The following is a 16,738-nucleotide window of genomic DNA, read 5'->3' on the forward strand; positions in this document are numbered from 1 at the left end:
CGACCAATAAGGTTGGCAATTCAATACGGAAGTCCATGAATATCATGCTACTCAGAGCCTGCAATATTGGGGTTTGCTTGGGGGACCTCCAGGTCTGTGTTTGGTGGTGCTGATAGGACCATGTGGTGCCAGGATCAAACCAGGGCCAACTGCATGTGAGGCCCAGGCACTAATCCCTGTGTTTCTTCTCTGGGTTGCTCCAATGCTGTGCTCATTCTTCTAGAAATTCTGGAATTCAGATGGTTGGGAGCCATGCAATAAAAACTCAGAATTGGGGGGTGACTTGGAAGCTATTGGCAATGATTTTGTTGCACCTAGCCTGCAGGTGGCACTCAATGACACCTTCCTCCAAGATGTGTGTGTAACCCAGGGTCCTCCACTTTGCTTCACACCTGATAGAGTCCCTTATGCATAAATTCCTACCAGGGAGATGCTGGAAGGCTCAGTAGAAGCAGCAGGAGGTGGGGAAAAGGGAGAGTGTGGCATGCCAATCCTTTTGGAAAACATTATGGACACTTCCAAAAAACTCAGATTCGAGCCTCCATCCAGCCCAGCAATTCTGCTTCTCTGCATGTCTCAAAGGGCCCAGAAACATTATGTCAGAAAAAGATATTTGCATCCTATCTTCAAGAGCCAATTAGCTCAGTGCTTGAGTCTCCCAGGAACACACCTGGCCTTGCTCAGGGGACAGTGGGTAGTGGAGGTTGAGCTGGGATCAGGTGCAGGCAAGGCAGACATGCCAGCACCTTATTCTCTCTTTGCCTCCTTTTTATATTATTACTAAGTTGGGGTATTTTCCTTCAAGCTTTGGAGAGAAGGGTGTCCAGTTTTTTTTAATAAGTTTTCTAATAATTGTGGACCCGTTTTTCTCCCCTGTTACTGACAGCTGTCCTTTGTCAATATGTTTGGAAACATTTTCTCTGGCATGCAAGCATTTAAGAATTGTTTTACCCCTTCATCCTTTGTGATGTCTTCTCTTTATTACCTAAAGATGCTCTTCATCTGTAGATCTCCTTTGATGCAAACAGATGGACCTATTACTCTCAGAGAGTGTCAGTTTTTATCATTTTCTTAATTTTTTTCACACCAAAAACACATGCTTCTCATTCATATAGTTTGTTCTTGGTCTTTTATGTTGTCCTACAATCTCTGCCTTTCTGTTAAAGCATTTGTGCCATTTACATTTAATAAAAAATAAGCCACCCATGTGGAAGAATTAAAAATACCATCTTTTTATTTGATTTAGGTTTGTATTGTTTGCTCTTTGGTTCTGTTATTTTTAATTACATATTTTTTTTGGCGGCGGGTTGGGGGGAAGTTTGCAGTGGATTGATGGGTTTATTTATTTGTTTTTGTATCCGACATATTTTATTGAAGCTCCGATGTGTCTTGGGAACATTTTGTTGAATTGTTTTCTAGAGGTTACAGTATGCTAGAGTTACAGATCCTTAATTTATCACTCTCTGTGTTCAACTATATTTACAGCTTTACAAACCATTAAAAATTCACTACATGTTTACAGTAGTAAGCATCTGTGTATCACAGAGTCAGAGGCCTGCGTTTTGGTCCTATAAAGCTTATCGTGCTACTTTCCCATTATTGAGATGCTTATGACAATTGATCAATATTCTCTTCGGTGCATTGAAAGACACCTTTGTCATAGCAATGTCAGTTGTAATATGTCATATTGCTCCTTTCTATTCCCCATCCTATCATTCATCCTTCTGCCCTTCATGCTTCACCGAGAAGCTGTGTTTCCATCTGTTATTTCTATCCAGATGAAAGAACCTGACTCACTATTTATTATAGTGTAAGGATGCTGAAGATGAATTCTCCCAGCTCTCATCTGGTTACTCTATCTTGATTTTGTCTTTTTTTGGTTTGTTTTGTTACTGGGTTTTACCTGGTGATATTCAGAGCTTATTCCTGGCTCTGCACTCAGGGATCACTCCTGAAAGAGCTTGGGCACTGTATGCTGTGTTTGGGTTTGACCCTGGGCTGGCTACATGCAAGACTGTACTACTCCCCCCTGTATTATTGCTCTGGCGCTCTAATTTTGTCTTCATTTAAAAGGATTCCTTCATGTTGACTGACTAGAATTCTGGGTGAAAGATTTTTTTCCCTTCTTGTAATAGCTTACAATACTATTTAACAGTGGAATGACCTTCATGACCTCATGTGTGAAGGGAGCTGTCTTTTCATTTCTCTCTCTCTCTCTCTTTTTCCAACTACATCTGGTGGTACTCAGGGCTTACTCCTGGCTCTGTGCTCCAGGATCACTCCTGGCGCAGTGCTGGGGATCAATCCTGGGCCAACTACTCACAAGGGGAAGACATTGCTCTTGGGCAGTTTCTCTGGTCCATCATCTTTACTGCCAGTTCTTGGTGCAGTCCAGTGGATTGTGAGCCCTAAGTGGATCCTGAGTTTCCACCTTCTCACCTTCACGAGGCAGTTGTGTTTCTTGCAGGTAGACATGCATGTCTTCATCATTTGTAGCCTATGGCATGATTACTACTTTTCCTAGCATTTCACCCTTTCCTCTTGCTCAGAGGTGACCATGAGCAGAGCTGACCTTACCTCCTGTTCTCCCATTACCCTCCTGGTCAATGGGGTGCAGGCCCTGGTACTTTGGACCTGGGCCGACTCTCGGTTCTCTCTTGCTGCTGAGCTTTCTCAGGAAACTCATTGCAGCTTTCCAGAGATTTGATGGGGAAACACCAACCCCAACCATTTATTTTTTTTTGATAGAAGGCTCCAGGGTGTCTGGACGGTCATGCCAGCTCCCTCCTGATCTCAGAGTTTGAGAGGGGCCTTTGGTTGTGAATTGTCGCTGATGCCTTTGCTGATGGCACCATCCCCTCCTCCAACCTTGGAATGAGACCCTCGCTCTTTCCTCTCCCAACAACAGCCATTCCCATCTGCCGTGTCATTGGGTTTCTTCCTGACCTCAACTCTCCGATCGTTCAAACAATGATGCTTTTGTGGTTTTACTTTTTAAACAGAAAGAGAGGTTTAATAAGAACATTTGTGCCTTCCGAGCACATGGAGAAACCCAGTGAAAGTGTGTAAATCTACTGGATGGTTGCCATCAGCTCCAGGAAAGACACAAGGATGCTGTGAGGGCAAGGTTTGCCATTGGGAAGGATCAGCAGGGGAGACAGAGTCTCTGCTTTTCTGCTGATGCAGGAGAAAGACAGGGCTCTCAGGAGGAGAGAGGACATGGGACAGGGGGTTCCTGTCTCCCCCTAGCCTGTAGATCCCACAGATGAGATACTTCATCCCAAGATACAGGAGACATATGGTCTTGAGATTTTCTAAACTTTAATTATTTATTTATTGATTGATTTATTTACTGTTTTTTTGGGGCCTCACCCAGTGGCACTCAAGAAATCTGCACTCAGAAATCACCCCTGGCAGGCTGGGGGACCACACTGGATGCCAGGAATCGAACCAGGTCCCTCCTTGGTCAGCCGCATGCAAGGCAAATGCTCTACCTCTGTGCTATCTCTTCCGCCCCTGGTCTTGAGATTTTCCCCTCCAGGCCCACCTTGGAAACTTCCTACAAAGTCTCTCCCTGCGAAGACTCAGCCTCTGAGTCTCAGAGCTCAGCAAATTCAACAAAACGCTTGTGTCTCCTTCCTAGAGGTGACCCTGCATGGGGGGGGGGGTGCTCCCCAGGAGACGTCTTGATGGTGCCAGGCAGGGTGAGGGGCATTTCCATGGAAACGAGAGGAAGACGGATGCGAGTGGCTGGAGCTGACCACACTGTCCCTGTGCCCAGAGCAACAGTCTCGACTGAGGCTGAATCGGGCTCCCAGGTTAGGGCAGGCAATTATTTCTGGGTTCGCAATTCATGAATTCAGGTCTCTGATGAGGCCAGTCGGGATCCAGGAGTTATTCTGTGTTTCTCAGACATAGTGTTTCCACTGCACTCGCTCCCCCAGCGCTGTCTCTCCATCCCTCTGGTCCCCCCATCCTGCCCCGACTCCCCCATCAGTCACATGTGCAAGAGGATCTCAGAAGATATGGCTTGTGCCTGTTCTAGGTGGGGAGGGAAAGTGCAGGGCTGAGGTAGAAGCAGAGACTCTTATTCTCACCTTTGGCCTATGGTCTTCTCCCCCCCCCTCTCTGCCACACCTGGCAGTGTTCAGGGGTTACTTCTGGTTCTTCACTTAGAAATTACTCCTGGCAGGCTTGAGGTACCATATGGGATGCCCGAGATTGAACCTAGGTTCTATGGTTCTATGCATGCAAGGCCAATGGTCTAACCAGTGTGCTACCTCTTTGGTCCCTTTTATTTTTCCATTTTCTCTTGGAAAAAACCATTGTAAGAACTCACCTCTTGGTTGGCAAACAGCCAAGCAAAGGCAAAAGAAGCTGAAGATATAGGACAGCAGGGAGGGCATTTGCCTTGCAGTGGCCACTCTGTATGTTCATCCTTTGTCTCGCCTGCGGACTCGCCTTCTTGACCCCAAACAGAGGGACTGAGACGAAAGCCACCTGTTTTCTTCATGTCCCCTCCCCATGGTCCTCCCCCAGCCACTCATATTTCATTTCCAGCCTCATAATACTGGTTCCTGTGTCGGTGGCTGCAGTGGCCAAGTTCCGGAGTTCTCAATCTGTTTCACATTGAGCTAAGGCATGAACAACTTTCTGCTTTCCAGAAACTCCCTTTTTACATGTCTGTCCCTTCCTTCATATGTCTCATACCTTCATGACAGTCAAACTTCAAAACCTGCTGTTGGGGAAATCTTTCCTCATCTGGACTCCTTGCAAGTGTTCCACACTGGCTGTTGGTCATCTGATTAGTGGCCCACATCTTCCACTATTACCTGAACATGCAATGTGTGTTCACCCTGACTTCCAGATAGACAGTACAAATGCTTCCCCCCCCCTCACTCCTTCCTACAACTCTTTCTTTGAATTCTTCATCTACTTGAAGTCATGCCCTTCCCTGGGTGACCGTCCCCATAGGAGACTCAGGCATCATTTCCAAATCTGGAATTTTGGGGAGGAGGGTCACATCCAGTAATGCTCAGGGCTTACTCTTGGTTTGCACCCAGGAATCACTCCTGGTGGGCTCAGGGGACCTTATGCAATGCTGGGGATCAAAGCTGCATTGGTCACATGGAAGACAAATGCCCTCCCTACTGGCTTATCTCTCCAGCCCCAAACCGGGTTTCTTTACTTTCTTTCTTTTTTGGGGGGGGGCACACCCGGCGGTGCTCAGGGGTTCCTCCTGGCTATCTGCTCAGAAATAGCTCCTGGCAGATGCCGGAACTCGAACCAACCACCTTAGGTCCCAGATCTGCTGCTTGCAAGGCAAACACTGCTGTGCTGTATCTCCGGCCCCTAGGGTTTCTTTACTTTCACCCAAGCCTCCTTTCATCTTATTCACCCACCTCACATGCATCTCTGTTCTCCCTCCTCCTAGCGCGCGCACTCACACACACACACACACACACACACACACGCACACACGCACACACACACACACACACACACACACACATCTCAAGTCCTATCCCAGTCCCATCATCTCTCTTCAGAATGCCCCATCCTCCATTTGGGGAGATGTTCTCAGGACCACCAGATGGGCCACTCCCTCATCAGATCTATATTTTTTCCCTAGCTTGGTACAGGAGAGAATGAAAGATAGACTGAAGTGAAGACCTAAAGGAAGGACCTATTTGTAGCAAAAAAGGTTCAGGATCTCTTGATCTTTGTTCCCCGCTGACAATTTTTGGTGCCATCATTTCTGTCCCGTGCCCTTTAAGCCAGAGCGAAGACCCTCTTCTCCCCAGTTCTGGGCATGTCCTTTCGTGATTGTCATCTGGTCTCCTCCTGACATGACCAACTTGTCCATTGCGCTGTCAGCTGACCCTTTGCTTCGGTGTCTGAGAGTTTCAGATAATTCATTTTCTGTCTGCTCACAGTAAACAGCTTCACAATAATTCACATCCTTCAGACCACGTAGATTCAACTCTCATACTTGGTAGTCTGCTTAATGGAGAATTGTGCCTTTTTCATTTAGTATTCAATATCCACCTATTGATCTAGCACAGAATAATGTTGGAAAATGTAGAAAGAAAGGGGATGCTTGCAAAGCTGACCCATATGGCTAAGGCTACTGCAGCTGCTTACTGGTTACCAATGAGCATTTCCCTTAATGAAGAGGAAACGACTTAAGATGGGAAACACAGGGAGGCTTGGAAGGGCCTCCGAACACTTGGGGGTGACCACCATTTCCCCACTTTTGTCTTCTTTTCCCCGTGGATGGGATCGTGAATAAAATGGTGGAGTAATAGCTCTGGACCTTCAGAGGACTAGTTCTCCAGCTAGGGATGGACATTCACAGGAAGACTCTGGGTCAGCTGTTAAAGGATCCCAGTAGGAGGGAGGAGGAGTGGGCATTGCATTGCTTACGTGGGCTGCAGGAATGAGTGGAGGCATTTGGGAGAGAGCAGGGATAGGGAGATCAGTAGAAGTACAGAGGAAGGGCAAGAACAGCTTGTGAGAACAGAGCAGAGAGGCTCCCTTGGTCTCCATCACTGGGTCAATTTTCCTAGCGCTTTCACTATTGCCTGATTTTGTATCTTGATGAGTTTATGACACCAGCCTCCATTTCACCAGACAAGAATCTGACCAAACCCCATTGTCATTTGGCTGATGTGAGTCGGTGGGGGCCTGTCGGTCAGCGAGATCAGGCTGGTCAAACAGCACTGAGATTAATAGCAAAGATAATTTCTTCCTTTCAAAACCTGGACTCCAGCAGACCAGGGGGAAACAAAGAAGAGAACTGGCAGAGAAGCTAAGACCAAGGTAGCCTTTCATGTGAGCTCATCTAAGCCTCGTATATCCCATGCAAACATATAATTACATAGGTAAATAGAAGTACCAATGCAACATCCCTAAGTGTGACTTTGCAACCGTGCAAACCCCCCAACCATGGTCTTAGTAATTAGAAGGATGCATAATTAAATTTGGCGTGGAGAGTTTTAATGACTCAGTGTTACAAATTAGTCTAAGTATTGAGTAAGTCCTAACTGGCTCATGGCTCACATTTGTACCAGAGATAGATGAGCATCATTCACATGTGACAGAGAAGGGGACAGAGACTAAGGGAAGCAACTTGCTGGAGGTCATGGGATTGACTAATCAGAATAGACCAGAGGTTGAAGTAATCAATCCAACTCCTTTGTCTGCTCTTGGAAGCTGTTAGAGCCCAGCCCAGCCCCTTGCCAGGGTGAAGCCAGCGAAGAAGAAATGTGTCTAGAATAGGGCAGAGGGAAGGACATCTGGTCAACCCACTCTCCATCCAGAGAAACTTTTAGCAGTTTGAGAGAGGAAGGTTGAGGGCAGGAGAGACTGAATTACTGTCATCAGTGACTAGATACTTGATGTCACTCAAGGATGACCCATAAGATTGAATTATGCCTGGAAAACCATAAATGCTGAATCTCCCAGTTTTCTATGATTTTAGGCTTCCAGACTGAACAGAATCCAGGCAAAGGAGAGCCCAGACTGTGTGCTGATTTTTTTAAAATTTTATTTATTTATTTATTTATTGATTGATTGGTTTTTGGGCCACACTCAGAGGTGCTCAGGGGTTATTCTTGGCTCTGCACTCAGAAGTCACCCCTGGCAGGCTAGGGGACCATATAGGTCCCTCCCCAGTTGGCCTCATGCAAGGCAAACGCCCTACCACTGTGCTATCTCTTTGGCCCCATGTGTGATTTTTTTTGGGGGGGTGTGGTGGGTGGTGGTGGTGGGGTGGTGGACCCATGTGTGATTTTTTTGACCTTCAGTTCATGATCCAACACACACACACACACACACACACACACACATATCCAGGTGTGTCAGCTGCCAGTTGTCAGAGGGAAGGAGGAGGCCACACCTAGGCTTGCTTGCAGGCAGCTCACCTGGAAAGAACTACATTCTTCCTCAGAGTAACAGAAACTAAAGTCCCTCTGAGAATCAAAATGACACAGCTGATTAAGGACTATTTTCTTTCATGTCCTAAATGATGGCAACTTGAATTGAGGCATATGGAGCCCAGCGTGGTGGAAGGAGAAAGAGGAAATGAGCGAGCGGGACTGTGCCCTGCCACTGAGCCTGCGGGCACCCCCGGCCTCTCTGCCCCTGCAGATGACCGGGGAGAAAACCCTGGTATCAGTACCATGCCTGGGGCAGGCTTCATGCTCTATTTGCCTCCCCTTCGATGCTCCAGCAGCAGACAGATGCACCACTGGCAGGGACAACTTGAGGATGCTTTTCTCCCCTATCTCCCCTTGGTTGGGCACACAGGTCACGTGCTCAGTCTGGACCACACCTGGGTTCCCACCCAGGGTCACTGTGGTGAATGGTCCTGGATCAGGAACTCAGTTATCTGGGGCTTCCTGTACAGTGGGCTCTGTGTTGGGTCTGGGTGGATGAAGAGAGACAAAAGACAAAGAGAGAAGAGATAGAGAAAGAAAAGAGAAATAGAAGAAGAGAGAAGAGTGAGAAAAGAGGAGAGAAATGAGAGAGACAAAAAGAGAGAGAAGAGAGAGAAGACAGGGCACTGGATTAGGTCGGTTAGTTAGATGCTCCAAAACTAACAGTTGTCTCTTTGCCATCATGCATGGCCGTACAGCTCAGCTGAGCTGCCTCCTTTGCTCTCGTGTGTAGCCACTTGTCAACACTGTGACTCCCCTGGCTCGATACTCTCAGCCACAGTGCTCTGGTCAATGAACCGCTATTGCCCTAGAGATGCAGCAGTTCCAGTAGCTGTTGGGATGCTTTTTTGACTGGGAGGTAAACCCCAGTCACCCCATTTTCTGCGATTTTCTTCCTGGCTCTTGAGGGCCGTTGGCACCGTCATACCCACCTTGAGAGTTTGGGGAGGCCAGATCCTCACACTCCCACAGTCCTAGGGGTGTCCCTCCATTCTTCGGGGGAAGCCATGGCCCTATGTCAATAGCAGCTATTGATCCTTGTTTCCTTCTCCCTGAAGGTGCTCCCTTAGACATTGTGAGGATTTGGGGGTCTTGTTGCTTGTCATTATCCTGAGTTCAGGGTGACAGGCAGTGCGGGAGCATCTGGAAGTAGGCTAGAAGCAGGGTCATTGAAATGAGGGGTACAGAGGAGGAAGGAAGGGCACATGTGACTGGAGGCTCAGTCAGGCACCATGGGACCCCCCAAAAGTACCTCAGATGAGATGGGTTTTCCAAAAACTCTTCACTAAAATTGAAATATGAAAATAATTGGATTTTTGGTTCTCTCCCAGCTCAGTAAACTAAAACAACACAAGCAATTCTTTTTTCTTTACCAATGATTTTATTTTATTTATTTATTTAAAAATAAATTATTTAATTGAAGCACTGTGAGACACTCAGTGACGAAATTGTTCATTGTTGAGTTTCAGTCATACAATATCCAACAACCTTCACCAGGGGCACGTTTTCCAGCCACCAATATCCTCAGTTTCCCTCTCACCCTTGTTCCTGCCCTATTCCATGCTTGCCTCTATAGCATATATTCTCTCTCTCTCTCTTTCTCTCTCTCCCCCTCCCCTTAAGGCACGGTGGTTTGCACTCTTGTTGTGTTGACTAGTTACTATTGCTGACAGTTACTAGTCAGCTACTAGTACTACAGCTTCTTGCAAGGCTCCTTTCAAGATATTCAGCCCATCAGGAAGCAGCAGTAAAACTCTACGGCCTTTCTCAGCCTGCCCCTCCCTGCCCCCTTTCTCTGCTCCAATTCACTTCAGTCATGACAGGGTTAACCAGCTCCTCTCTGTTCCCCAGATAGAAACCCTGCCAGGTTCTCCTTGTTGGGCTGGGGCTCTGTAGTCCACAGACCCGGGTTCTAGCACTTCCAGAGGAAGTGGATTCTGGCCATCCCCGGATCTCAGGACTTCCATAGCTTCCACAATTCCAATCCAACCTCGGGCATCATTTTTTCCACGGGCAAGGGGTGATTCTCATCCAAGGCTGCCCCAAACACTCACATATAATGAAAGATCCTGCTACAACATATATTGACTTGGAAATCAGATACAGAGTTCAGGGTCTGCAGAACTCTTTTTGTCGCAAATGGGAAATCAGTTGGCCTTGGATCCGCCAGTCCATTGTTCTATTATGCAAACATCATTGATCACAGTCTGAATCACAATTTTGTCTGGTGGATTTGTGGATTTGTCATGTGTTCTCTGCACAACAGGGACTTAGAATTGATATTTAGGAGGCTAAAGAAGCAGCATTTGAAAAGTCACTGTGTGAAGAAAAGGTTCATGTGTGTATGTGTGTATATGCATTTGTGTATACATGTGTGTATGTGTGTCTCTGTGTGAGCACACACAGCTTGTCACCTTAATTAAGGTGACTGTCATTTCTGTGGTGTAGCTACCAGAGGTGCTTTCTAAGATTTTTCTATAAAATACCTAATAAATCACTTACACCTCCTATTTCTATGTCTGTTTCCACTCCCCTTCATCTTCCCAATATTCCAGTCCCATGATTTCACTTTGAAAAAGCTTTTCAGTGTCCAAACTATGGTGACTTTGGAGGGGAAAGGGCAGAGGTAGGAGGCAGGGACTAGGGGTCATCTGAGAGAGGGGCTTGGGTGGCGGTGTGTCTTGAAGCTGTACTCCCCAAACTCTACCATATTCTAAACCAATGAGAAGTTCACTGGACTTGCTTCTAAATCATGATATATTTCTAGACTTTCCTTGGGTTCTTCTTGCCCTATGCCACATCCCTCATATGCACAACCACCACATTGGGAGTTTGTCTGTGCCCAGGGGAAAAGCTGCTTTTGGAGGGAGAATGATGAGAGTGACCATGACAGACTAGGGAGCCTGCGGGTGACCGACCTCAGTCCACAGTGGGAGACAGGCCCAGGGCAACAGAACAACCCGTGTTTGCAAACCCTCCCAAGTCTTACTGACCTAAGGAGAATTTATAAATACTCAAGAACATGCCCCCACACTCTTTCCTCGTTTAGACTGAATAACTTCATTTCCCAAAACATAATTTTTTCACCTTGGAAAGCCCCCCAGTAAATATACTTTTTGAACTCCCCGATGCCATTTTCCTCTGCTCCCACCTTTTCCTCGAGGCCCCCAGAGCCCCCAGGTAATTAGCATGAACTAAAATTTGCATCATCCACCCGGCAATCTTCCACAGATGAAAGAGGAACATTTCCACAATGGAGTGAATTATTCATATTTTAAAAATCATTTACAATGGTTAAGAAAATGTAGCTCTTGTGAAGGTGTTGTAGAGGCTCCTCAAGAGTTTCTGTACAGAAAACCTCCAGCAGCCACTGAACCTTGGGAATTTTTTTCAGTTTAGTTAAAAATATTGGCTGGGCCTCATTCTTCTTTTCTCAAGTCTTTGAAGAATAATCAATCCTCTTTCTGGGAGGAAGAAGAGTCTTTTTTCTTCCTTTTTGGATTTTGGGCCACACCCAGTTGCACTCAGGGGTTATTCTTGGCTTTGTGCTAAGAAGTCGCTTCTGGCAGGCTCAGGGGACCCTATGGGATGCTGGGGATTGAACGTGGGTCGGGCATTGTACCTATTGTGCTATCGTTCCAGCCCCAGAAGAAGAGTCCTTCATGAAAGTCTGTGACTCCACTGACAATCATTTTCCTATAAAAAAGCAACAACTGGCAGAGTGGGAGCTGAGATCTAATCCTTCCCTTGAAATTGGCATTAGTTAAATTATTTTGGGGGCCATAGCTGGCTGTGTTCAGTGTTTCCTCCTGGCTGTTTTTTTTTTGGATCACTCCTGGTGGTGCTGGAAGGATCATATGTGGTGAAGGGAATTGAACTGGGTTTGACCTCATGGAAGGCAAGTGACATCATGTCTATTCTATCTCTGATCTGCTTTATCATTTTGCCAGTAAATTATAATTTTGCTTTTACAAATCATAAATTTCCTGTATGTTTGCCCAAGCCAGCATCCACTCAGAACTAAGCATCTGGTCTTCTGTCCGGAAGCCCAGTGGAACGTGTGGGTTGGATCAGATCTCAAGGCCAGCGTGAATCATAGGCACTTTGGTCCCGTCCCTTCCTCCTGAGCGCCTTGTTCTTCCCTGTGGTCCTGGTACTTCTTTAAAGGTGGAAGTGAGCCTTCCCCTTTTAAAGTCTTTAAAGTCTTGACTTGATTCTAGGTGTCGCTTTCATAGGGACGATACCAGACCCACCTGTTTGACTCACCTCTTAATACACTGAGGGAAAAATCCCATCTGAGACTGCACCATTCTGGATGCCAAAATTCATCACTGGCTTAGGGTAAGGATAGCTAGATCAATCTATCATTGTCTCCTTGGAGACAGGATGTAGTTGTTGTGTGTCTTTGCATCAAATCAGAACCATCATTAACATTAACACGGTACTTTTGGGGACTCATACCCGCTGCTAATCCTTGCCCGAAACCATCATTTCAGAAAAGATTATAAATTGTAATTTGATATTTTACCATTTTATCTGATCTTATTAGGCATAATTCTTGCCTGGCCAACTGCAGATATATTCTACTCAAATAGATGTTGTTAAAAAAATGACACAACCTCTGTAAACACAGTTTAAGGGTATTAAGTCATTGGCAAGTCACTTTCCTTAAAGGGAAAGACTTAAGACATCATTTGATATTGAAAGCTTGAAGGACTTTTTTTTGGAAAGTGGTGCTTAGGGATCACTCCTGCCTCGGGCCCTGGGGATTAGGTATGAGGCTGGAACATCCTCTTCTCACTTGGGGTGACATCTCAGCCCTCCCCGTACCTTACCTGTGCCCTGAAGACCTCAATAGGCTCTGGGAGAAACCAGGATTAGCCAAGAAAAGATAAAGTCAGCCTGTATTTAGTGTCTGCAAAAGTTTCCCACCACTAACATGCAAAGCATACACCTGCCCACTCAATTATTCTTCACCAGGTTTCCAGCCTTGTGGGGCACACACACAGCTTAGCACAAGGTACTGGGCTGCCAGTGGGTCTGGACACAGCTCTCCACCTTTCACCTTGGTAGAACATCTGTGGGGGTAACATTAATAGGTTTACCAGATATAGAGTCCTCACAGGATAAGGGGCAATCATTGGGCTTACCTTTGGTCCCCAAATAATTGTCAAATAACCATTTCTTGCTTCACTATCCAAAAGACTTGTCTTGGATGATTAGTTTTATGATGAGGGTCATTATTCACACCTCTAGCATCTTACATACCATCTCCTGTTTAATCCCAAACCCTGTTACTTGGTGTTATTCTGTGGTGTGTGAGCATGGCAGGGGGAGGAGTGTGAGTGAGCATGAAAGGGTGAGAGAGGAAGAAAAGAAAGAAGAAGAGAAGGAAAAAAGAGAGAAAGACATGGAGTGGCATTGGGGGCTTGGTTTCTTTTCTCCTTAATTCTCTATGTCTCTGGTTACTGTCCTTGCTACCTTCCTTCTGGCCCCAGAGTCGCCCCCAGCCTCAGAAAAGACTAGGTGTTCATGAGGGAGAGTTTTTCCAGCCCATTTTGGTCCTTCTGTTTTTTTTTTTTTTTTTTTTTTTTTTTTTTAAATATGGAACGCTTCACGAATTTGCGTGTCATCCTTGCGCAGGGGCCATGCTAATCTTCTCTGTATCGTTCCAATTTTAGTATATGTGCTGCCGAAGCGAGCACGTCCTTCTGTTTTTATCTTCTGGATGCACACAGGCAGACTTTGCTTAGATATTTCCAGTAGATTGGAGTCATTCTGATGCCATTTCCACTTTTTTTTCTTTAACAGCAGAATATGGCATCTAAGCGGGAAGACCTTGATCTGGGCATTCCTATGTTGAACTTAAAGACTGTCCAGACTTCAGAGACGTAAGTTCCTTGCAGTCGAGGTGATGCCTCCTATCATTTTGTCTGTTGGTGGATGAACCCCAGGTCAACCACAGGTAATGGGCACCCCGCCCCACCACGTGTCTCCCTGAATCAGGTGGAGGAAGATGACCTCGCTTCCTGGTGTGACCTCTTTGTGCCGCTTCACATTTCCACAGTTCATGGAGTTGGCCATGCAGGGATGGACATGGGGCAGGAAATGTACTTAATTCATCTCCAGGGAACAAACACCCAGGTCCTTGACCCAACTGGGAATGTCCCAGGTTGAATGTAGTAGTTGTCAGCAAAGGAAGTGCTCAGGTGGCCTTGAGGATTGAGGGTTTAGGGAGATGATTTCATGTGGCATGATAATAACAATCCCACACTCCTGGGAAGAGCCCCTTCTAAATCAGCAGCAACGTTAGAGCTTGGGGTCACCTAGCGTGTGTCATCAGATGGCCAGGACAATGCTCTGAGAAAAAGCTACAACTTGAAGAACAGCTTATCAATGCATTGATGAAGATGGGGTGTTCTTTTTTTTTTGGTTTTTTGGGCCACACCTGTTTGATGCTCAGGGGTTACTCCTGGCTAAGTGCTCAGAAATTGTCCCTGGCTTGCGGGGATCATATGGGACGCCAGGGGATCGAACTGTGGTCCTTCCTTGGCTAGCGCTGCAAGGCAGACACCTTACCTCTAGCACCACCTCGCCAGCCCCAGGGTGTTCTTTTTTTTTTTTTATAACTGAAACCCATCTACAAACATGCTTGTGATCATGATTCTTAAAGATATTATAAAAAAAAGGGAAAAAAAAGAGAAAGAAGCTATATGGAAACTTTTCAGTGGTGTTTTGTCTTCTATAAATGTTTTATTTGATTTCAGTAAGGAAAATTAAAGTAGATAATTGGCTATGTTAATTTTGAAGGAACTGTGGCATTTGACTGTGAAATCGAGGGATTAAAATTGAAAACGGAATCAACTGTATCACTTAGGAGGAGAGGGTAAAAGATAAAAGTTTACTCAGTGAATTTTTCAATATTCATACAAAATCTGTTAGATACCTATTAGTCCAAAATATATGAACCGTTTTTATATTTTAGAAATGAAGATAGAAATTAAATATTCTTTGAGGGTTGGAGTAGTGGCACAGCAGTAAGGCATTTGCCATGCACGCGGCTGACCTAGGATGGACCGCAGTTCTATCCCCTGGTGTCCCATAAGGTCCCCCAAGCTAGGAGCGATTTCTGAGTGCATAGCAGGAGTAACCCCTGAGTGTCACTGGGTGTGGCCCAAAAACAAAAACAAAATTAAATTGTCTTTACAATATGAAAAAAAAGAAAATAAAACCAAAAAAACAAACCCCTCCAAAAAAAACAAACAAAAAACACCAACCAAACCAAGCCAAATCAAACAAAACAACAAAGTGTTCTGAGTTTGAGACGGAATCCCTAGCCTGTGGGTGCCCTGGTGACACTCTCTTTGTTGTTACAGAAGCCAGGGAGAGGAGAGTTGGCCCAGAAACGAGGGCATCAGTCTGGGGGTGGGGTGGAGGAAGGAGCTGCAGAGCCTTAGGAAGCCACAAGATTTGAGGGGAAATAGCAGTGAATGCTGTTCGAAGCCCTGGATCTCAACCAGAGGAATGAAAATACAGTACTCCCTGAGTAGAAAACGGCCTGGGAGTGCTTTGGAAATGCTAGAGACCTTAACCACTCACCATTTTGTTCCAAAGTCTGTGGCTTATCAGCCATCCAGAGATTCCAATGAGTTTACCCCAATTTGCACGAGCAATCAGTTCCACGGCTTGTTAGCTAGCTATCGGCTTCAATAATTTTTATCCTCAAGTTTCTCTAATGATCTATTCCATGGCATAACAGCTTGTCGTTAGTTCCAATACTTTTAGTTTCTCTAACAATCGAACATGCTGCATTTCAGCTGTTCAGGGGTTTCGGTAATTTGACTTCCCAAATCCCCCACTGCTTCCTCAGCTCCCAGGTAGAGATGGGGGGAAGTGAGGAAAACCACCAGGGGTCTTAATCAAGGTTGGACCAGGAGATCTGAAGGGATGCAAGCAGGTGGAGGCCCTGCAGTGAGTGTTTGTGGGACCCCACTTCTAGTGTACCCTGCAATCCCCCACCTTAATCAGCAATAACACCTACTATGTGTCTTGTCTGCCCCATTCCCAGTCAATGAATGCAGGCTGGAGGGAAGCATGCAGGGCGAGGCGGTGCCCAAGGGAACCTTCCCCATCCTGGGTGTTGCCTCATTGGTGCCCATTTTGTGTCCCTTCCAGGACCCTGGCTCAAGGCTTCCTTGCAGCCCCAACAGTCAGCGAACAAGGCAGCGTGGCCACTTGGGACAAGAGGCCGCCGGAACAGGAGGCAGTGGCCTGTGGCCGCGGGAAGGTGAGCCACACAGTCCTCAACCTTGTGTGATGGCGTCGCAGAACCTGTGCTGGGCAGACCCGCACAGACATCTTTCCCCTGACTATGGTGGCGGGAAGCGAGCACTGGTGAAGGGACTTGTACATTGTATGATGTGGCTGAATCATGAACAACTTTATCTGTGAAAAAAGAAAAACAGCTGTATTATGAACCATCTTGGACAATCACGTATTTAAATAAAAAAATAAAAAATTTCCCTCTTCTTTTGGGGGGTGGGTTAGAAAAGGGTTTCTTTTTCTTTCTTTCTTTCTTTCTTTCTTTCTTTCTTTCTTTCTTTCTTTCTTTCTTTCTTTCTTTCTTTCTTTCTTTCTTTCTTTCTTTCTTTCTTTCTTTCTTTCTTTCTTTCTTTCTTTCTTTCTTTCTTTCTTTCTTTCTTTCTTTCTTTCTTTCTTTCTTTCTTTCTTTCTTCTTTCTTTCTTCTTTCTTTCTTTCTTCTTTCTTTCTTCTTTCTTTCCTTCCTTTCTTTCTTTCA

The 16,738-nt window shown here is 45.8% G+C and overlaps 2 protein-coding genes and 1 non-coding gene across 5 annotated transcripts in view; 1 reads left to right on the forward strand and 2 right to left on the reverse strand.

The window, feature by feature from the left end:
- TMEM14C (transmembrane protein 14C) overlaps window positions 1-16,738 on the reverse strand; it is a 1,060,545-nt gene that overhangs the window by 276,735 nt on the left and 767,072 nt on the right. The window lies entirely within an intron of this gene.
- Window positions 8,086-16,738, forward strand: part of LOC125995956 (uncharacterized) — a 120,740-nt gene continuing 112,087 nt past the window's right edge. Inside the window, exons 1-3 of the mRNA XM_049764899.1 lie at window positions 8,086-8,172; window positions 13,752-13,831; window positions 16,116-16,227. Of these exons, the coding sequence (XP_049620856.1) occupies window positions 8,086-8,172; window positions 13,752-13,831; window positions 16,116-16,227 (279 nt within the window). The remainder of the gene's footprint in view (window positions 8,173-13,751; window positions 13,832-16,115; window positions 16,228-16,738) is intronic.
- Window positions 13,539-13,645, reverse strand: LOC125996644 (U6 spliceosomal RNA). The gene has a single exon (XR_007491325.1). It is a non-coding gene; the product is annotated as a U6 spliceosomal RNA (small nuclear RNA).

The sequence above is a fragment of the Suncus etruscus genome, chromosome 18, assembly GCF_024139225.1.
Source record: "Suncus etruscus isolate mSunEtr1 chromosome 18, mSunEtr1.pri.cur, whole genome shotgun sequence".
NCBI classification, from domain to species: Eukaryota; Metazoa; Chordata; class Mammalia; order Eulipotyphla; family Soricidae; genus Suncus; species Suncus etruscus.